Raw genomic sequence first — 22,793 nt, forward strand, 5'->3', positions numbered from 1 at the left:
TGTGTCATCAGGTTCTTGAAAATGTCCCACCTGTCAAGTGGATGGATTATCTTGGCAAAGTCAAAATGCTCACCAGCAGGGATGTAAACAAATTTGTGCGCAATTTCAGAGCTTTTTTGTGCTTCTGGAACATTTCTGGAACTTTTATTTCAGCTCATGAAACATGGGAACACTTCACATGGTGATATATTTTTGTTCACTATTGTTTAAGAATTCCTGAGTACTGTCCAATCAAGAGGGCTTGTTCAATCTTCTCTGAACCGAAACATCTGGTATTGTACTGCTGTCGAAAGTACAGTGATTGCTTAGTTTGCCAGCTCAGCATGTACAGTCGTGGCCAAAAGTTTTAATGACACATTCCTTTTCACAAAGTTTGCCGCTTCAGTGTCTTTAGATATTTTTGTCAGATGTTAGTATGGAATACTGAAGCATAATTACAAGCATTTCATAAGTGTCAAAGGCTTTTATTGATAATTACATGAAGTTGATGCAAAGAGTCAATATTTGCAGCGTTGACCCTTCTTTTTCAAGATCTGCGCAATCCGCCCTGGCATGCTGTCAATTAACTTCTGGGCCACAAGACTGATGGCAGCCCATTCTTGCATAATCAATGCTTGGAGTTTGTCAGAATTTGTGGGTTTGTGTTTGTCCACAAGTTCAATGGGATTAAGGTCAGGGGAGTTTCCTGGCCATGGACCCAAAATATCGATGTTGTGTTCCGAGCCACTTAGTTATCACTTTTGCCTTATGGCAAGGTGCTCCATCATGCTGGAAAAGGCATTGTTCGTCACCAAACTGTTCCTGGATGGTTGGGAGAAGTTGCTCTCGGAGGATGTTTTGGTACCATTCTTTATTCATGGCTGTGTTCTTAGGCAAAATTGTGAGTGAGCCCACTACCTTGGCTGAGAAGCAACCCCACACATGAATGGTCTCTGGATGCTTTACTGTTGGCATGACACAGGACTGACGGTAGCGCTCACCTTGTCTTGTCCGGACAAGCTTTTTTCCCCAGATGCCCCAAACAATCGGAAAGGGGATTCATCAGAGAAAATGACTTTACCCCAGTCCTCAGCAGTCCAATCCCTGTACTGTTGCACAATATCAGTCTGTCCCTGATGATTTTCCTGGAGAGAAGTGGCTTCTTTGCTGCCCTTCTTGACACCAGGCTATCCAAAAGTCTTCGCCTCACTGTGCGTGCAGATGCACTCACACCTGCCATTCCTGAGCAAGCTCTGTACTGGTGGTGCCCCGATCCCGCAGCTGAATCAACTTCAGGAGATGGTCCTGGCGCTTGCTGGACTTTCTTGGGCGCCCTGAAGCCTTCTTCACAACAATTGAATCGCTCTCCTTGAAGTTCTTGATGATCCGATAAAACGGTTGATTTAGGTGCAATCTTACTGGCAGCAATATCCTTGCCCGCGAAGCCCTTTTTGTGCAAAGCAATGGTGACGGCACGTGTTTCCTTGCAGGAAACCATAGTTGACAGAGGAAGAACAATGATTCCAAGCACCACCTTCCTTTTGAAGCTTCCAGTCTTATTTGAACTCAATCAGCATGACAGAGTGATCTCCTCATCACTCACACCTGTGTTAAGGACAGAAAATCACTGACATGTAAGCTGGTCCTTTTGTGGCAGGGCTGAAATGCAGTGGAAAATATTTTTGGGGGGATTCAGTTCATTTGCATGGCAAAGAGGGACTTCACAATTCATCTGATCACTCTTCATAACATTCTGGAGTATATGAAAATTGCCATCATACAAACTGAAAATGTATATTTGTCATTCTCAACTTTTGGCCACGACTGTACATTAGTCAACCCAGAATGTATTTTCTTTCCCATTGTGATAAGATAATTGATCTGTTTAAGGCTTTGACTAAAGTATTCCACTCTGAAACCATATAACTTTGTGAAATGTATTCGAATGAATAATTCTATAATGATGTGTTAAAGACTATAATCCAATACTGTGTGTGAGTAGGTAGACTTTTTAAGACTAGGACACTGTTACTATTTCAAAATGAGCAGGGCATAGTTGATAAGACGACCTTGTGAAAGTAACAGGAAAAGGGGCCTGTCCCTGTCGTCCAATCCCTGTCGTCCAAAGGTGACACGCCGAAAACCGTGCACGGGCGGGTCTTTGACCCGTAAATTAAAGACCTGTCCCCTGACATTGGGGTTCCATAACAGGCCGGCATATACCTAAGGTCGGCAGAGACGGTGACGGAATCCAACCAACATTGCTTTTCCCAGCCTACAAGACGAAGGTCAGTAAATCTTTATTTACGAATTTGGGGGAATGATTTAAGATATCTTGGATTTGATGTTCTAAATACTTGGAATTTATCAATAATAGGAGCTTAGTTATTCTACACAGATTCACTAAGGTGTTTTTACTTTGTGTATTAACAAAATCGATAAGGGAGCAGGTCCGCGAAGACCTGAGGTACATGTGCACTACCATAAAACTAGCTTAATAATTGAGGTCAGTGTTATACTTTGTGAAGTGGCCGAGAGGTTATTAAGGGATATAAAAAATAGGACGGTGATTTTGTGCAAATAGGATAACTTAAATGGTTAATTAACAAGTGGTAAATTAACCAGGAGAGGCTATAAAATAGGTTTTGTGAGAGAATTACCGTCCTATGCGAACAAGATAACTCAAATGGTCAATTAACCTGTTTAGGATATGGGGGCAGTATTTTCACAGCCAGATAAAAAAACGTACCCGATTTAATCTGGTTATTACTCCTGCCCAGAAACTAGAATATGCATATAATTAGTAGACACCCTAAAGTTTCTAAAACTGTTTGAATGGTGTCTGAGTATAACAGAACTCATATGGCAGGCCAAAACCTGAGAAGAGCCCTGTCTGACCATTTCTTGGCCTTCTGTAGCCTCTTTTTCAAAAATACAGGATCTCTGCTGTAACGTGACATTTAAGGCTCCCATTGGCTCTCAGAGGGCGCCAGAACGTGGAATGATAACTCTGCAGTCTCTGAGCGAAAAACAGTAGGGGTTTGGGAGAGTGCTCCTTCTGAGAACAATGACACTGGCGCGCGCGTGCATGTGAAGACTCCATTTTCTTATTTCAGTGTTTGAACGGATACAACGTCTCCCGGTTGGAATATTATCGCTATTTTACCAGAAAAATCACATAAAAATTGATTTTAAACAGCGTTTGACATGCTTCGAAGTACGGTAATGGAATATTTTGTCGGATAGGGTCTTGAACGCAAGAACAAAAACGCAGCCATTTGGATATAACTATGGATTATTTGGAACCAAAACATTGGGTGTTGAAGTAGAAGTCCTGGGAGTGCATTCTGACGAAGAACAGCAAAGGTAATCCAATTTTTCTTATAGTAAATCTGAGTTTGGTGCGTGTCAAAATAGCTAGCCGGGCTATCTACTCAGAATATTGCAAAATGTGCTTTCACCGAAAAGCTATTTTAAAAATCGGACACAGCGATTGCATAAAGGAGGAGTTCTGTATCTATAATTCTTAAAATAATTATGTATCTTGAGTAATTTAGTAAATTCACTAGTTCTGAACATCACATGCTAATGTAAAATGCTGGTTTTTGATATATGAACTTGATTGAACAAAACATGCATGTATTGTATAACATAATGTCCTAGGAGTGTCATGTGATGAAGCTCAAAGGTTAGTGCTGCATTTAGCTGTGGTTTTTGTGACATATATGCTTGCTTTGAAAATGGCTGTGTGATTATTTTTGGCAGGAGAGTACCCTGACATAATCTAATGTTTTGCTTTCGCTGTAAAGCCTTTTTGAAATCGGACAATGTGGTTTGATTAACGAGAGTCTTGTCTTTCAAATGGTGTAAAACAGTCATATGTTTGAGAAATTGAAGTTATAGCATTTGAGGTATTTGTATTTCACGCCACGCGATTCCACTGAAGGGCAGTGCTTGTGCCTCAGTGCAGGTCAGTGACTAGGTGGGACGCAAATGTCCCACCTTGCCCAGGGAGGTTAAGAACATTGTTAACTTAATTCACGTAACACATTGTCAGGTCATGAGCGTCACAGCACACTCTTAATCCCAGTATGTTTGCATACATTTTAGTGAGTCGTGTTGTCAGTAGGGCTCTATAGTAGCTGTTGGGTCATCAGTTCTGTTAATCTCATTGATTTGGGAGGTGTTTACCACCACATCTTGCCATGCCTTGGCCACACCATTCATCAGGAGATCATAGCCAGGACTCAATCCCTTGGAAGATGTTAATATCATTTAGTGGTAATGTGTCCTGAGCCCATTCCCTGATGAGAACTACAGGGGTCCATGACAGACTGAGGAACAAAAACCCAAAGCTGTGTAAAACAGTTACACTGATTAACAGCACAGATGGAAACTAGACCTCCAGAGAGCTGCTCTGTTAACTGTACCCCCAATTACATTGCTTAATGTACCCCAGGCTCATCAGTGTGACAAAATGCTCCAGAAAAGGGTTCTAATGAAAAACTTTATTTCCAGTTCAGCACTTGAAAGACGTCTCAAGGGTTGCAGGTGTGACATCAATGTCATCTTCTTCCATCTGTCGAGGAGCAAATCCATTACCAACATTTCGATTAAAGGAAGACTGGCTCCCTAAATCATTTATACTACATGTATAGTATGAGTCAATAATAATTCCAGATTTAAAATAGCTCACCAGCTTGGAACCCCTACTTGCAAGGGAAGACGTATTCTGTCTCAGCCTGGTCACCTGTAACCGTAAGACAGGTTAGTCTGAGTAAATGAAAACAAGTTGCCCAAATGTTCCTCAGAAGAGGGAGAAAAAAAAATGACATTTTGGGAGGGTTAGTAGAGCAACTTACTTGGCTGGTAGTAGTCATAGATTTTGACCACCGCTGGCTTTAGATTCTGTACTGGGAGCTCCTGTATGATGTCCAGGGTGATGTGGAAAGGCAATAGCGATGTCAGCTGTTGGGAGAAAAACAAACATATTGCTCATTATACAGCAAAATCTATTCTTTTTAAATGAAGCCCATTATATGGAGTGCCATGTGAATGGTTTCCACCTCACCTCCGTCAGGTACATTAACACATGGTCATCTTTGATATCAACACGATCCACTTGACTTGAACCCCTCAGCTGTGAAGACAAGTCATTGATATTGCATGGACAACAAAAAAAAGACCACCATGGATAAAGGTCACACCACAACAACTCACCCTCCCCAAAGAGTCTGGATCTGGGGAAAACCCAGAGAGCATTTTCAAATCCACTAGAATCATATTGGTGGTGAGCTCCTTTCCATGATATCTGAGAAAGACAGGATTGACAACCGCTTTTAATAATCAAATGCTTGGATTATTTTAGCCATAAAGACCAGGCTGCCAAATAAGCATTCTGACTGAACCTATACACAGGTATAATGACACTGATTCATTTGGGTCAAACCCATTCTGCAAGTCATGCTCCAAGATTACACATTTTAAAGAATTAATACAAATGGGTCCTTCATTCTTACCGAGACTGGAGCTTCAGCGTGACTCTGGGTCTCAAAGACTTGATGTTGCAGTCCACCTCTGGAGTCACCTGGATACTGAGCGTTGTGCTTCTGGTAGGAGTAGGGATGTTGTAGTGGAGCACCACCTGGGATAGAGAAGAGGAAGTCAGGGAAACCATCTTCCCTGTAATGTATATTAAAGCGCATCTTGCGCCACAGGACTGGGAGCAGAGATGTGTATTCACTGACCTGCACTGAGGCACAAGCACTGCCCTTCACTTCAACGCTGTACTTCCCTTCTGTGTCCTGCAGCGCCCTCTCCTGGTACAGAAGCTTGTTGTTTTGGTTCACATGGAAGAGGCACCGTTCCCCACTGGGAGACCGTAGCGTCACTGTGCTGGCTCCTCCTCTACTGAACACCCTGGTGGAGTAGAGAGCCAGGGCCTGGAGGGCCACCACGGTGTCCTAGACATACAGACCACAGGACAATACCTTCAATGACAAACACTGTTTTTAAAGGGTTGATTTTTCCAAATTGAACAGTTGCTAAAGTGACTATATCCCAATTCCCTGTACCAGTGGAAGTGAGCCTCACCAGGTTAGACATGAAGAACACAGAGTTCTGCCTGTACTAGTGCACAGGGTGCCATTTCAGACCACTGGTGTTTGGGAAGTATACCTGTGTGGAGGAGAAGCCTCCGTAGGCGTTCTGCTGCCTCACCAGCCACCTGACGATGCGGGAGGCGTAGCCCAGGTCAGAGGTAGACCGAGAAGAGGCACTGAGGGACGCCAGCAGAACGTAGGAGCTGATCTCCACCTCCAGGGAGGGTGAGGTCTCCGAGGAGGACTGGGACCAGTGCAGGAGACCCCCTGAGGAGCACACACACCCACATCAGGATAAGGACTAGCTTAGTCATCCTAATACAGACTAGACCAAACAAAGTTCTGACCTCCCCAAATCAACTTTGGCTGTTTGATTGGACAAAGGTTTGCACTTTTAGGAAGACAACACTAACAGATATAGCTCACCCTCTTGAAATGACATGGTGTCGAGGTGCTGCAGAAGCCGGGCCCGTGTCTCCATGTCACCTGCCAGGGTGAAGGTGTAGGCCAGCAGAGCAGTAGCGTAGGTGTTGGACATATCACTGGTGGAGTTCTTCAGGCAAGACAAGCTGTGGTCCACAACAGGATCCTGGAGCACAGAATAACAGCAGCACATTAAGACACAAGCCAGCCTGGACTGGGTTCCGTTCAAATTGTTGATTAGTGACAGCTTTTTGCTGAGGAAAGGGATCATTTTTTCCTTGTAAATATTATAAATTGTGTATATGCAGGGCGCCTTGGTCTCAATGGGATTCTTAAAATAAAGGTGAAAGCAGACAATACAAACAGATCTGGGACCAGGCTAGAGAGATTCAAGCTGGAGCACATATCAGTAGTAACAGATTCAGATCTGCTTATGTAACGCCCATTCTTTGTTATTTCATAGGCTACGTCATTGTAGAATCTTTACATGACAGTTGATTTCATACAGGAGGCTAAATTACTTGCGAGAAACGGTTACGTGGAGTGAAGCTACTTACCGACACGGACATGTTGAGCTCCAGCATTGAAGCAGTGATGTAAGCCGTCAGTGTGACTTCATCCGTCACTCCACCCTAGAAAACAATGTTAAAATACTAACTGCATCTAGCCACATTTAACATCCTTCAGTTTGTTAGCAATATAAATACCTTCATTCTGTTGTTCAAGAGCTTCCCTAAAGCTCTGAAACAGCCATGTTTGCCTTGTTGACGTTCCAACCAAGTCTTGGACTGCTCCATTGTCGCCGGGTCAACATAGATGAAAGACTGGGCTTTGCCAAAGGATCTCAAGACAAAAGCAGTCAGCCTGAAGAAAGAAGCGGATTCATTTAAAAGCCCTGACATAATATCGTCAAGCTCCAAGTCATGACATCACATGTCAACTGTCCTATCCGTCATTGAAACTACCAGTAGGTGAAAAACAAGCCAAGTACTCACCAGGTGTTCCCCAAGCCTTGTCCAAACGTGCTGTACGCACCATCAGCATTCTTGTAGTTCAGCTGCCTTTGGTAACCTGCCGGTGGGTTTTTAGCATGAACAGTGACCAAGTGGTTGTTCTGCTCCCTAACCCCGTTCATGGAGAGCTACCCTCCAACCAAGCTGTAATTAACCCCATTCAGCCAGCTAATTATTAGAAGGGGAGCTAGACCAGGGTTGGAGAGTCCTGCACTATGAGACAGTGTCAATATTCTACCATCAAATGACTTCAGTAGGAATCCATCTGTTATGTAGCTCCATCGTTACCATGACAGCAGGGTACACTTTAAAATAGAAACCTAAATCCTCTAGTTGGACAAATCCAGCCCGGTTTGTGGATTTGGTGTCTAATCAAGACAGATTTTAAGGGACTCTCCTACCACTAGTGAGGAACTTGGTGGCCTTGTCTAGGATGGCTGGCGTGAGCTGATTTGTATTCCGCAGGTACTCCAGGATGTAGATATTGGGGGAGAGCAGGGCCATATTCTGCTCCCCACACCCATACGGCATCTGCAACAGTCCATCCAGGTTGTTGAGGGCCCGACCCAGGATGTCCCCTACAGAGAAACAAGGGACTTCTGTTACACTGTCCTCTTTAGCAAACAGCAGCACTGGAGAAGGGTTGTCTTCCCACCACTACACAATGGTTTATTTTACCCAGAACAGAGAGGGAAATCCTAGCAGAGCCATCCACCACATTCTGGGGGAGTTGTACTTCCACCTCCTCTGTCAGAGCTTCTCCTGTGGACACAAAGATGCACTGAATGAAGATGATCACATCAACCACCGTGAACGCTGATTCATTACTGACCGGTAGGACACAGCAACCAGTTGTAGGTGTGGCTCTTCTCTGTTCCCTCAGCCTGGAGGACAGGAGAGGAGAGGAGAGGGATTCTTTTCAGAGGCAGTTACACCAGACACTATCTGTGCAACCTAACAGCAGTAGACTACATACCTTCACCAGCAGGCCCCGTGTGACTGTGTCAACGCGTCCTCTCTCCGGTACGTTCACAACCCCGTTGCCACACGCAGCGTGGGACTGGACAGCCGCTGCACTAACGGACACGTTCAAAACCCCTACACACAGGTTACACAACTCAGGTTGACATCCATTCTGCCATTTCAACAGTTGAATGAAGACTAACCCAGGACAGAGGGGGCCATTGTCCAACTGAAGGTCTTTCGTCCATTGGCACACAAGCACGAGGAGTCCTGGACATCACGCACAGGTGTGAGAGTGTAGTCGGAGGAAAGAGCTGGAGTCACAGAAACCTGCCAAAGAGGAACACGTCGTAAGATAACATGGTACGACAAAAACAATACAACTCAAGAAACCATCCTGGTGCACTGTCGTACCATGATGCACTTGGAGAGGTAATTAAACACGGTGGCCTTCAGCTCAAAGCGCTCTCCCCGGATGACTGAGTAGGGCAGGGTGAGCTCCAGGAAGAAGGGCTGGAAGACCGTGAGCTCCACCAGAGGAGCCAGACCGAAGCCACTGGGGGCCAGGCAGAAGACCTCAGTCTCCCAGGTGGTGATGGTGTCTGGGACTGTCAGGGGGACATCTGCTGATCCAGACTCCCTGGAATACAGAGGTCAGAGTTCAAACAGAAAGCCACCAAGTGTACAATGGAGTAGGACTAATTTCAACACCATTTGTTGTTCCAAATGCATTTAAGCTTTATCTAACCAGGGACACCCATTGAGGTCAAAGGGTCTTTCCTAAGAGAAAGCTGGCCTACAGTTGTTCCTAATCTACACCACTGTTTTGATATGAGGCAAGAGCTAAGAGGGCTTTCACCAGAGGTCAGCCTCACTGCGCAGAGCACTTACCCAACTTCCACAAGATCCCAAATCCACGTCTCAGGGAAGAATGTACGGACCGTCTGTATGGGTGGCGGAGGTGGAGCGGCAAGTGCCACAGCCATTTCACGTCTAGGACCCGCTGATCCAGGCCTAGCCATTTGGCTGTAAGCTACTACTAACACAAAACATGCCCATTATTGTCAAGTTAAAAATGGACTGAATGCTGTGCTCAGACCAGTTTAACCAGGCTTTGTTATTCTAGCAAAAGGTAATCCATTTCCCAAGGTTCATTAAAGACTTGTGGCAATGATGAGAATAAGGACATCTCACCATAGGAGCGACGGTACTGGTTCCCCTGGTAACTGAGGCAGGAAGGTACTCTTATATCCAGGTTAGTCGCTAGCTTCAGTCCCAGTGTCTAGAAATGTCAGAAACAACTAATTATTAATAAATGTCCGTTTGTCATTCTATTAAGTTTAACAGTGGAAGATGAACACATTGTAACAGTTGAGAAAACAGGGCAGAAATATTTACCTGAAAAACTGCATAAGGATCATTTGTCTCCTCAGACGGTCCATATGGGTATGGCATTATGAATCTCCTTGGTCTAACACGTAAACATGCTACTGGATCTTCAAGCTCGTAGGGAATATAGGTCGTCTCCTTGACTGGTAACAAATCAAATATCTGGAATGGGACAAGAGGGAGGCTTGAAATTCTCTTGTTCATTGGGGACTGAAAGTGGGAGGACTACTTGCCCTTGAATAAAAGGACACTCAATTTTGGTTTTCCATTGCTAAACGTCAATAAGGAGGTGCTTTCCAGTTACCCAGAGTCAATAGAAAGTGGGCGTCAAGCCAGAGAACGAGTCTCATTACATTTGATAAAAGCTCCCCAAATAACCAGTGAACAGATCCACTCCATGTCTGCTGTAGTCACTGGTTGTATTCCCAGCACCACCAAAACTGTAGGTATGGTGGTACCACTGTTGTTCACTTCAGGAGCTCCGTTACCTTGTCAGCATCCAGCCTCTTCCCTGGCTCCATGATGCCAACACTCTGGTCCACAGCACTGAGGCCACAGAGGGAACCGGGCTGGGCCGAGAGACGCAGGGTGTTCTCCTCCCCTGGGACAGCGTTGGAGGGCGAGAACGCCACCAACACCTGGCATACACATCAGATACCATTACTCCAGGTATGATACAGTCTGCATGGAAATACTGGACACCTTTCATAAAGTGGCAACAATGACAGACTCCTGCACACACCTGGTTCCTGAAGCATTTCTCAGTGGGGAAGTTCATGCTGTGGGCAATGACAGTCTCACTGGGTAGCATACTGTACACCAGGAGCTGAACCACCGGTGCCATCTCTGGAACCACTGCCAACTTCAAGGTGACGTCACCCTCAGCTACTGCAACGCAAGAGCAGGTCACTGTCATCAAGCACCTTCCAGAACGGTCAGAATCACTTAATGAAACCCACTCACCAGGACTGTCCTGCTGCACAGTAACATTGATGTGTCCATGCTGAACTATGACCCCTCTGGATAAGGCCTGGAGGGAAAGGGAACAGTTCTCAGCAACTCAGAGGAGCCACTGCAACCTGGTAAACAAATCCAGGACTCCAATTAGTATGATACGTTATGTTGTGGATGTCCATCATCCATTTCATATAGGCTACGAATTCCAATTTGTAACATGAGCTAGCTTGGGTTACCGTGGTTGATTAGGAGTATTGGTGCAGTATAGGAACATCCTTCCTTTGAAAGTGTGGCTGGGGCAACGTCTGAAATGATCCTGGTCAAAAGGAGTGCAACTAGGAAATATGGTGCCATTTCAGAGGCACCATGGGTTTGCAGGTTGTTCCTGGTTCTACTCACCAGGTAGAGGACATCCACAGAGCCCTTTGGGACAGTCTCCCCTACGATGGCATAGCGGATGGTGATTGACACTGCCTGCCCACATGCCAGTGGTTTCTCCATCTTCTGAATAGCCAGGGAGCTGGACGGTTTACTGTCTGGGGCAGCGGGCTGGATCAGTGAGAGGACGTGTTGCCCTCTGTTGAAATAGGGGACCCTGTATCCTGGGTACTCCACTTGTGGGGTGTCACTCACCTGGAAAGGAACAAAAGGAAGAGTCTAACTAAAGGCCCAATCCTAAATCAACCCCTAGACCCCGTCCTATATACAGTGGGGATCTGAGAGGATGACGGGAAACAATACAATAACAGATCCACCTTACTTCCACCTAGCCCATCTTGGTCACAGCACGTTAGGGTCATGGCCTTAGGGCAGCGTTTACCCCCCCACAACACTGCACAGCTGATTCAAATCTGGATGAAGAGTTCATTATTTGAAGTCAGCTGCGTAGGGCAACAAACTAAACACGCACCCCTTACGGTCTCCAGGCATGGAGTATAAAGTCTCTCAAACCGACAAGGAATCATACTTACTACGAGGTTAATATTCTCTTTGGGCATACTGGTTGTGTTGACCGAGAACCTGGCAATACCACGACTGTCCGTGGTTAGGTTCTGTAGTCGTAGATATGAGGACCAGCCTTTCTCCTCAAACAGGTAGACTAACATGTCAGAGATGGGTGTGTTGTTAAAGCGAACAGCATTTATCTGAGGAAAAGGTATGAATGAAGTGACACCACATACTGGTACTTCAGGAAGCAGGACAAACAAAAAGCATCCACAAGAACACCATTTGGACTTACCTTGCCTTCGATAATTGATCCATGCTCATAGATTTGGGGTGTGTCAACAAATGTGAATTCTCCAATCACATAGGAGAGCTCTACATTTTTTTCCTCTGACAGTGTAATACCTGTCAAATGAAGACAAATAATAGGATGCTATATTTCACAGCCTTGAGCCAACGCAGAGTAACCCAAACTCAGTCCTGGACCCCCCCCCTCCCCCGGGTGCACCTTGTAGTTTCTTGCCCTAGCACAACAGCTGATTCAAAGCATCAAAACTACATTACCAGATGGTTATTTGAGTCAGCCGTGTAGCGCTCGGGCAAAAACCAAAACGTGAACCCAGGGGGGGCCCCAGGACAGTTAGGGAAACCCTGATCTAATGAAACAGGCAATAGTTACATTGCCATCAGCTGAAGTGAAATGAAGGGTTTGTATTGAGTAAATTACATGATGCATCTCATAATGATTGTGATAGAGGACTTGCCTGTCCCCTCCTCCTGAACTTCTGCACGGAAACTAAACACGTCTCCCAGCAATTTCTCTCCTGCATTCTTTGTGAAAATTGCCAAGTTGAAGGCATAAGAAGCACAGCCAGTATGGTCCATCTAGGAAAAGCAAGCAGAACCACACAAAAACAGATTTAAATGTAATCCGTTGGTAAATACAGCACTACTAGTTATAGGAAAGCATACAAACCTCTATTGACTCTTTGTGGCATGGAGGTGTGTAATCAGGAACTCCTTGTGGATTTCTCTCATCAATTGTTATTGGTATCACTGCATTGTCCACCAAGGGTCGGCACAACTTCACCCCTGCTTTACCAGGTACAGGCTGCCCATACGTGTATCTGATTTCAATTCACAACAAGACAAGTGTCAATTTCCTACATCCAGTTACCATATTAAAAACAGAACACCTAAAGGCTTTAAGTCACGTATTTAACATGGTCAATGAATCTGGACCTGTCTTCATAGAGCCTCAGAATGGGATCAGTTTTAACTATAGATCATAATGAACAAGGTCACATGTCAGGGTGGGACCTGATCCTAATCCCAGACGCTTTATGACCTAAGAACCCGCTGTTCATGTAAATGCCACTAACAAATCTCAGCAGCACTATAGGTCTTCAATTAGCATGGCTCATTAATGCATATTTAGATTTTAAACAATTTCCACATGAAGCTACAGTACTAGCAGAGGCTGCTGCCTACAGACTTGAAATCATTGGAATACTAGTCACACCATCTCATATGTATATACTGTATTCTATACCTCTGACATTGATCATTCCTTAGATATTTGTGAAATTGTTACATATTGCTGCACCCGCGTTGTGACCAATAAAATGTGATTTACTTGTATTTTCAAAGATCCAAATCCTTACTTTCAAATGTGAAAGTAAATTAAATACTTCTAATAGTATTTCAACCCAGGTCTGCATTAGCGTAATGAGACTAGAATGACATTTAGTGGACTAACTACAATACATTGCAAATCACCAATAGTGTTTACTCACTCTGCACACACTTTCACTTCATACTCTTCTTGAACAACGCTGATCTTGTCAGTGAGGTTCATCTGGATCTCAAACTTGGGCAAAACTACAGAGAAAAAGAACAGCAGTCAACTCTAGAACGTTCCAGGATTGTGATGCATCCTTTCAACATTACCTAGCATGAAAGAGAAACTCAACCTACCATACTTTTCTACTTTGAAGTTGTGGTAGATTTTCTCTTCACCAATCCACACTACAATGGTATAGGATCCTACAGGTGCTTCAGAGTTCAGGGGGTGAGAAAGCTGCAGAATGTTGCCACTGGATGTAGTGTTGACCCACTGTCCAATCCGGTTGCGATTAACATCCTGTTGGTTCATAGGAAGGGGAACCTTCAGCAGGACAAGGAGTCAGCTCTATTCATGACATTTCTATCTGCAACATGCATTTACTGAAGGGGGCCCAGATCACACAAAGCTGACTGGAAGTCTTTGGCTACGTTCTACAGTAGGTGGAAATGAGGACCTAGCTAGCTAGCTGGGGGAGTCATAATGTTGCAGTATTTACACTGACAGTCAACATAAAGTTAGACTAACAAGGATCTTACCTCAAGTTCCACAATGTTGTACTGTGAAGGGCAAAGACAAGAGATGGGTTCATGTTTCATTAATAACACCAATTCCAAAACAGCAGGGGAGCATAACTGTCTACAACCACAGGAACTATTGGCTTGGTGGCTTAACGTAAACATCACATGTAGCATTTGCACTGGGAATGGCAATTCAATCTCAGGAAGAGATGATTCTATTCTGACCAACATGAATGGAAACCCCATGTCCTGGCTGGCTGCTTGCTGTACATAGTGTCACATAATACCAGATTGCTATGGCCATCACAGTATTGCCACACTTCTGTATTTGGCTTTGAAATAGTAGAGACTGACCTAAAAGACTATTTTCAATATTATATTTCCAACTCACCAACTGATTGACAGGGCTAAAATTGGTATCCAAGGTGACGACTCTAAAATGCACTGTAGACAAACACAATAAGAATATTAGAAAATTCCAAGGATTCCCAGAAATACTGGTTGAGGATTTCCATCCTGAGTGAACCCAGTGGGTTTACTGCATCTGCACCACATTCCTGAACAACGAGGCTCTTCAGATGTCTACCGTTTCCCTCTACAATCCTCATAAGCCACGCAGAGTGGACAGGACCAGACCAGTGGCTCTAACATTACCCGTTTGTCCTGGGTTGTAGATTGGTTTGTCCGTTTGGATGAACGTCATGGGGCCGTAGGGTTTGATCATGACCCTTCTCTCCTCTGTTGATAGAAATGTTACCCCTCGAACCTCCACCTTAAAGTTGTGCACTTCGTCGCTCTTCACATGAGGGGCCTGTCAGAGACCGAGACAGAGCAACACCGGTGAACTAACGGACCGATAACATAGGACATTAAAATGTGGTGCCGTGTGGCCCAGCTGGTAAGAGCGTGCCACTAGCAACTTCAAGGTAGAGCGTGTAACTCCTGCAGGGATCACATTATGCACTCAGCGTACTTTAAGTTACATATATAAATTGTTTCCATAGTATATACACTAGCATGCAATCAAAACCTGAATCGGAAGAAAAGTTCTGGTAGGCCACAAGCTGGCATTGCACAAACAACCTAAGCGATGCATCAAAGCTGAGAAGTACAGTACACTCTTATTGGAATGGCTCTAGATGTCCACCAGTGCTGGGCTGACCTGAAACTGGAAGCAGCGGTGAAACTCTTGGTCAGAAGTCTCGTGGAGAAGTGTTTTGTTCTGCCCGTCGGCCATCAGAGATATGGTCATGACCAGGGTCTCGTTGGGCTGCAGAAGGCTGGCACAAAGCTTGGCCTCTGAGCCTGCCTGGATCACTGCAGGAATGGCTACCATGTAAACCCTACAGAGAACACACCCGGCAACGGGAAAATCAGTACACCTCTAAACACAAAGCCAGGTGAAATATACAGGGGGGATAAAGATCTGCAGAAAGGGTAGATGAAAAATGGCTCTAAATCTGCTGACAGAACATTAAACCGAGACAAGCAAGTCTAACTTGTGACTGCAGATTTACTTACGGTCTTGGAGTCTCTTGACAGACACAAAGCCAGTGAATGCAGGCAAAGAGTATCCATCTCCAAACCTCAAGCCCAGGAAGAACCATGACTAAAGGAGAAAAATAAACCACCAAGTCCGTTATGACCCAGTATTCCTACATGGAGAGAGAGACCTAACAATACCATTTCAAATTCTTTCCTGGGCACTGCAAACCTTGCATTCCATTCATTATCAGAAGCAGCCACCCACTGACATGGTCTCAGACCATTTCATACGCAAAACACTCAAGTATGATATATTACATTTTATATGGTTTACATCTGTGGATGCCCGTCATCCATTTCGTATGATGTGTTAAAAACCATGCAAAATGGACATTTTACAAATTACAATTTGTTGTGGCCAACATGAGCTAGGTAGCTAACATTATCTAGGCTAAACATTAGGAGTAAAGTTAATTAGCATGTTTGCTAACCTTAACCCTTTTACCTAAGTAGATGAAGTTGCTTTTTACCCCAAATGTTATACTTCAGTTTTATTACACCCACCCCGCCACTCTTTTTGCTTTAAGTAGCCGTCTTCTGTAAAAATACTAAACGTAACATTCCCATATGGATTTCAGTCTCGCGGATTTACATTTATTATGTTACATATAGTCAATGACACCAGGCTGCAGACACAGGTCGGTAAAAAGGCTCAATTGCACGTAGGTTAGCGTTTTACTTCTAGACCGAGTTACAGTATCTCGGTCTAGAAACTGGGCGCCAAACACAGATTGCAAAAGTATGTCTTTCGCATTGCATTTGGTATAGCCTGTAAAAGACCAGATGTAAGTAAAAATGCAAGGCAGTAACTTGTTTTGTTAATTGATCGCGGACCTGTTGTTTGGGGTATAAGATTGCGCCACAAGTTGCTATAGCACCTGTGACCAAGGCATACTCACCACAGCGGATTGTTTGTGGACTCAGTCGAAAGTAAATATCCCCCGTCGGTCATGTCCCTATAAATATCCTTAGTTCCGGACTTTTTTCTAATTACTAAGCGCTCGCACCTGCTGGATATTCAGGGAGTTCGATTAGACTGAACGGCCATTTCAAATGCTCGATCATGTTGTCAACAAGGCAGCATGGCGCGTACAGTAATTCAGGAACATAGGTCTACAACATGTATTCTATCCATCAAATGCTGAAGCACATATGGGGTTTTTATCAAGACCAAACCCTTTTAGGCCTATGTATATGAACACTCCCAAATCATTACTCCACGTGCTTTTGTACACTGCTGCAACTCGCTGTTTGTTTGTTACCTATGCTTAGTCACTTCGCCCCCACCTACATGTTGATGACCTCAACTAGCCTGTGGGCTCGGTACCGGTGCCCCCTGTATATAGCCTCGTTATTGTTATTCTTATTGTGTTACTTTTTATTATAGTCTACTTGGTAAATATGTTCTTCTTCTTCTTGAACTGCACTGTTGGTTAATTACGGGCTTGTAAGTAAGCATTTCACGGTAAAGTCTACACTTGTTGTATTCGGCGCATGTGACAAATAAAGTTTGATTTGATTTGACCTACATCACTTTGTTTTGACGCAGGACAGATAATTGAATCAATCCCCTCCTATCACAGCCATTCAACTCTGTAACTGTTTTAAAGTCACCATTGGCCTGATGGTAAAATCCCTGAGCAGCTTCCTTCCTCACTGGCAACTGAGTTGGGAAGGACGCCTGCATCTTTGTAGTGACTGGGTGTATCGACACACCATCCAAAGTGTAATTAATAACTTCACCATGTTCAAAGGGATATTCAATATCTGCTTTTTATTTTCCCCCATCTACCAACCCATCTGCTCTACTTTATGAGCCATTGGAAAACCTCCCAAGTTTTTGTGGTTGTATCTGTGTTTGAAATTCACTGCTCCACTGAGGGACCTTACAGATAATTCTATGTGTGCGGTACAAAGATGAGGTAGTCATTACTGCACACAGTGAGTCCAACCTATGTGACTTGTTAAGCACATTTTTACTCCTGAACTTATTTAGGCTTGCCATAACAAAGAGGTTGAATACTTATTGACAAGACATTTCAGCTTTTTATTTGTAATTCATTTGTAAATAATACATCAATAAAAAACAATTCCACATTGACATTATGGGGTATTGTGGGTAGGCCAGTGACCAAACAAATCTCAGTGTAATCCATTTTAAATTCAGGCTGTACCATGTGGAAAAAGTAAAGCGGTGAGAATACTTTCTGAAGACACACCCTTACTGCACCATGTCTTCCTTTGAACATGAGTATGAATAAAACCTTGACATGTCTTCTCTCCTACCCCCCCTCCTCCAGACCAAGGTGAAGTACCTGAAGCAGACATCAGTGATACTCCAGAGAGAGTTTAGAGGGGACATCTCTAACACAGTGGAGGGCCTGGTACGACTACCTGGAGTTGGACCCAAGATGGCTCACCTGGCACCAGGTCTCTGGCATAGGTAGGTATGGCTACTAGACTGTAAACTCTCCTTCCAGACTCATATTAAACATCTCCAATCCAAAATCAAATCTAGAATCGGCTTTCTATTTCACAACAAAGCCTCCTTCACTCACGCCGCCAAACTTACCCTAGTAAAACGGACTATCCTACCGATCCTCGACTTTGGCGATGTCATCTACAAAATAGCTTCCAATACTCTACTCAGCAAACTGGATGCAGTCTATCACAGTGCCATCCGTTTTGTTACCAAATCACCTTATACCACCCACCTCTGCGACCTGTATGCTCAAGTCGTCAGACCCACTGGCTCCAGGTCATCTATAAGTCTATGCTAGGTAAAGCTCCGCCTTATCTCAGTTCACTGGTCACGATAACAACACCCACCAAACGTAGCACACGTTCCAGCAGGTATATCTCACTGGTCATCCCCAAAGCCAACACCTCATTTGGCCGCCTTTCCTTCCAGTTCTCTGCTGCCAGTGACTGGAACGAATTGCAAAAATCGCTGAAATTGGAGACTTTTATTTCCCTCACCAACTTTAAACATCAGCTATCTGAGCAGCTAACCGATCGCTGCAGCTGTACATAGTCCATCTGTAAATTGCCCACCCGATCTACCTACCTCATCCCCATACTGTTTTTATTTTATTTACTTTTCTGCTCTTTTGCACACCAGTATCTCTACTTGCACATCATCATATGCTCATTTATCACTCCAGTGTTAATCTGCTAAATTGTAATTATTCGCTCCTATGGCCTATTTATTTCCTACCTCCTCATGCCTTTTGCACACACTGTATATAGACTTTATTTTTTTTCTACTGTGTCATTGACTTGTTTATTGTGTTATTGGCTTCTTTATCGTTTACTTCATGTGTAACTCTGTGTTGTTGTCTGTGTCACACCGCTTTGCTTTATCTTTGCCATGCCGCAGTTGTAAATGAGAACTTGTTCTCAATCAGCCTACCTGGTTAAATAAAGGTGAAATAAAAAATAAAATAAAATAATATACAGTTGAAGTCAGAACTTGACATACACCTTAGCCAAATACATTTAAACACTCAGTTTTTCACAATTTGTGACATTTAATCCTAGTCAAAATTCCCTGTCTTAGGTCAGTGAGGATCAGCACTTTATTTGAAGAATGTGAAATGTCAGAATAATAGTAGAGAATTATTTTTTTCAGCTTTAATTTCTTTCATCACATTCCCATTGGGTCAGAAGTTTACATACACTCAATTAGTATTTGCTAGCATTGCCTTTAAATTGTTTAACTTGGGTCAAACATTTCAGATAGCCTTCCACAAGCTTCCCACAATAAGTTGAGTGAATTTTGGCCCATTCCTGCTGACAGAGCTGGAGTAACTGAGTCAGGTTTGTAGGCCTCCTTACTCGCACACGCTTTTTCAGTTCTGCCCACACATTTTCTATAGGATTGAGGTCAGGGCTTTGTGATGGCCACTCCAGTACCTTGACTTTGTTTTCCTTAAGCCATTTTGCCACAACTTTGGAAGTATGCTTGGGGTCATTGTCCATTTGGAAGACGCATTTGCGACCAAGCTTTAACTTCCTGACTGATGTCTTGAGACGTGGCTTCAATATATCCACATCATTTTCTCCCTCATGATGCCATCTATTTTGCGAAGTGCACCTGTCCCTCCTGCAGCAAAGCACCCCCACAACATGATGCTGCCACCCCCGTGCTTCAAGGTTGGGATGGTGTTCTTCAGCTTGCAAGCCTCCCCCATTTTCCTCCAAACATGACAATGGTCATTATGGCCAAACAGTTCTATTTTTGTTTCATCAGACCAGAGGACATTTCTCCAAAAAGTACGATCTTTGTCCTCATGTGCAGTTGCAAACCGTAGTCTGGCTTTTTTTATAGCGGTTTTGGAGCAGTGGCTTCTTCCTCGCTGAGCGGCCTTTCAGGTTATGTCGATATAGGACTCAATTTACTGTGGATATAGATACTTTTGTACCTGTTTCCTCCCGCATCTTCACAAGGTCCTCTGCTGTTCTGGGATTGATTTGCAGTTTTCGAACCAAAGTACTTCATCTCTTGGAGACAGCACGTGTCTCCTTCCTGAGCGGTATGACGGCTGCGTGGTCCCATGGTGTTTATACTTGCGTACTATTGTTTGTACAGATGAACGTGGTACCTTCAGGCGTTTGGAAATTGCCCCCAAGGATGAACCAGACTTGTGTAGTTCTACAATTTTTGTTTCTGAGCTCTTGGCTGATTTTCCCATGATGTCAAGCAAAGAGGCACTGAGTTTGAAGGTAGGGCTTGAAATACATCCACAGGTACACCTCCAATTGACTCAAATGATGTCAATTAGCCTATCAGAAGCTTCTAAAGCCATGACATCATTTTCTGGAATTTTCCAAGCTGTTTAAAGGCACAGTCAACTTAGTGTATGTAAACTTCTTACCCACTGGAATTGTGATACAGTGAATTATAAGTGAAATAATCTGTCTGTAAACAATTGTTGGAAAAATGACTTGTGTCATGTACAACCGACTTGCCAAAACTATAGTTAGTTAACAAGAAATTTGTGGCGTGGTTGAAAAACAAGTTTTAATGACTCCAATCTAAATGTATGTAAACTTCCGACTTCAACTGTAGGTCTACAAATCCCATACTTTAGTCTGCATGTTGTGCAGAGTGGTAGTTCTATTGGGATTATATAGTGGGCGTCTTTATAATGGGATAGTTTTTCTACTTTGTTGTTTTTATTGTGTGTGTGTGTGTGTGTGTGTGTATGTACACACGTTCACCGTATCTCCAACCGGCTCGGATGGACGAGAGGTGGGACCAAGAACCCAGAGGAGAGAAGCAAGGCCCTGGAAGACTGGTTACCAAGGTAACCAGACAACACCACTTCCTGTACCTCTGACCCATCAGGTCACACGTTAACCAGTCACTGATCAATCAAATCAAATCAAATGTATTTATATAGCGCTTCTTACATCAGCTGATATCTCAAAGTGCTGTACAGAAACCCAGCCTAAAACCAACAGCAAGCAATGCAGGTGTAGAAGCACGGTGGCTAGGAAAAACTCCCTAGAAAGGCCAAAACCTAGGAAGAAACCTAGAGAGGAACCAGGCTATGAGGGGTGGCCAGTCCTCTTCTGGCTGTGCCGGGTGGAGATTAGAACAGCACATGGCCAAGATGTTCAAATGTTCATAAATGACCAGCATGGTCAAATAATAATAATCATAGTAGTTGTCAAGGGTGCAACAAGTCAGTAACACAAGAGTAAGTGTCAGTTGGCTTTTTCATAGCCGATCTTTGAGAGTATCTCTACCGCTCCTGCTGTCTCTAGAGAGTTGAAAACAGCAGGTCTGGGACAGGTAGCACGTCCGGTGAACAGGTCATGTTTCCAGAAGGTCTGGGACAGCAGGTCTGGGACAGGTAGCACGTCCGGTGAACAGGTCAGGGTTCCATAGCTGCAGGCAGAACAGTTGGAACTGGAGCAGCAGCACGGCCAGGTGAACTGGGGACGGCAAGGAGTCATCAAGCCAGGTAGTCCTGAGGCATGATCCTAGGGCTCAGGTCCTCCGAGAGAGAGAAAGAAAGAAAAAGAGAAAGAGAGAATTAGAGAGAGCATATTTAAATTCACACAGGACACCGACCGGAAAAGACAAGAGAAATATTCCAGATGTGACAGACTGACCCTAGCCCCCCCGACACAGCATAAATACTGGAGGCTGAGACAGGAGGGGTCAGGAGACACTGTGGCCCCATCCGATGAAACCCCCGGACAGGGCCAAACAGGTAGGATATAACCCCACCCACTTTGCCAAAGCACAGCCCCCACACCACTGGACCACACCACCAATCAGATCCCTTACAGCAGGAAAGGGAAACATTTGGCCTTGTGATTTCTGTCTGACATGATTTTGATGAAGACGGGGATGGTGATTGATGATCTTCCTCTCTCTTCCCCGACACAGGGATCTATGGAGTGAGATCAACTGGTCGCTGGTGGGGTTTGGTCAACAGGTGTGTCTACCTGTCAATCCTCTCTGCTCCGTGTGTCTGAACAAGCACAGCTGCCCCTCCGCCCACCAAGCCTCCCCAGCCAAGAGGCCTAAAGCTGGGTCACCTCGCTCACCACACTCCCCCAAGACCTCCAGGGTCAAGCTGGAACCTGGTTCTCTTGGTTTGGGGTTACCACCCCCTTCCTCCTCCTCCTCAGCCACACCTGTCAAAGAGGAACCTCTGGCTACCGCCCTCTCCCCTCCTCTGCTGCCCAGAAAAAGGAAGTCCAAAGCCAAAACCTTCTCTACATGATACGACAGAAGGGACTAGAATCCCTATAGAGATATAGGGTCCTTCCTCCCAAAGTGTGCACTTGTCACTTCCCTGACTGATTTGAAATGAGCGGTACTAGAAATATGGTGGTAACTCCTACTAGCCCAGTGGTATTAACTTCTTTAGCGGGGAGACCATTTTCAGACCGAATTTCTGTGGACCCCATTTATTTTGCTAGAATTTCACAACCCCACCCCAAAAAAAACCTTCAAATCGTTACATTCAGATCAACTAATGACCAATTCATTATATTTTCATATTTATCAAACTGAAAACCAATAAATAAAAGTACTCAATAAAATTGTATTTTTCAAATGATCTCAAACACGTTTGTATATTGTCCCATACAA

General features: G+C 44.3%; 1 protein-coding gene and 1 long non-coding RNA gene across 4 annotated transcripts; one reads left to right on the forward strand and one right to left on the reverse strand.

The window, feature by feature from the left end:
• Window positions 1-1,545: 1,545 nt before the first annotated feature.
• On the forward strand, window positions 1,546-22,762 carry LOC123730914 (uncharacterized). Its single transcript, XR_006762363.1, has 4 exons — window positions 1,546-2,267; window positions 17,980-18,122; window positions 20,934-20,988; window positions 22,083-22,762. It is a non-coding gene; the product is annotated as an uncharacterized lncRNA (long non-coding RNA).
• On the reverse strand, window positions 4,468-16,666 carry LOC106599898 (alpha-2-macroglobulin-like). Of its 3 annotated transcripts, none has more exons than XM_045709508.1 (37): window positions 16,579-16,666; window positions 15,656-15,743; window positions 15,297-15,477; window positions 14,789-14,945; window positions 14,526-14,578; window positions 14,153-14,173; window positions 13,748-13,913; window positions 13,567-13,651; window positions 12,747-12,897; window positions 12,535-12,655; window positions 12,066-12,175; window positions 11,797-11,970; window positions 11,225-11,458; window positions 10,832-10,898; window positions 10,611-10,753; window positions 10,357-10,506; window positions 9,878-10,030; window positions 9,674-9,761; window positions 9,371-9,518; window positions 8,894-9,119; window positions 8,683-8,809; window positions 8,493-8,614; window positions 8,349-8,400; window positions 8,195-8,278; window positions 7,918-8,094; window positions 7,499-7,574; window positions 7,211-7,367; window positions 7,061-7,135; window positions 6,507-6,669; window positions 6,157-6,347; window positions 5,727-5,942; window positions 5,499-5,623; window positions 5,200-5,290; window positions 5,051-5,119; window positions 4,842-4,947; window positions 4,676-4,729; window positions 4,468-4,558 (listed from the first exon to the last, which is right to left on the reverse strand). In XM_045709508.1, the coding sequence occupies exons 2-36, from the start codon at window positions 15,739-15,741 to the stop codon at window positions 4,689-4,691; spliced, it is 4,386 nt and encodes a 1,461-aa protein (XP_045565464.1). In that variant the 5' UTR covers window positions 15,742-15,743; window positions 16,579-16,666; the 3' UTR covers window positions 4,468-4,558; window positions 4,676-4,688. The 3 variants fall into 3 exon arrangements, with proteins under 3 accessions (XP_045565464.1, XP_045565463.1, XP_045565456.1); XM_045709507.1 differs by having other exon boundaries at window positions 9,371-9,515; window positions 10,611-10,756; XM_045709500.1 differs by having other exon boundaries at window positions 10,611-10,756.
• Window positions 22,763-22,793: the final 31 nt, after the last annotated feature.

The sequence above is a fragment of the Salmo salar genome, chromosome ssa02 (genome assembly GCF_905237065.1).
Source record: "Salmo salar chromosome ssa02, Ssal_v3.1, whole genome shotgun sequence".
NCBI classification, from domain to species: domain Eukaryota; kingdom Metazoa; phylum Chordata; class Actinopteri; order Salmoniformes; family Salmonidae; genus Salmo; species Salmo salar.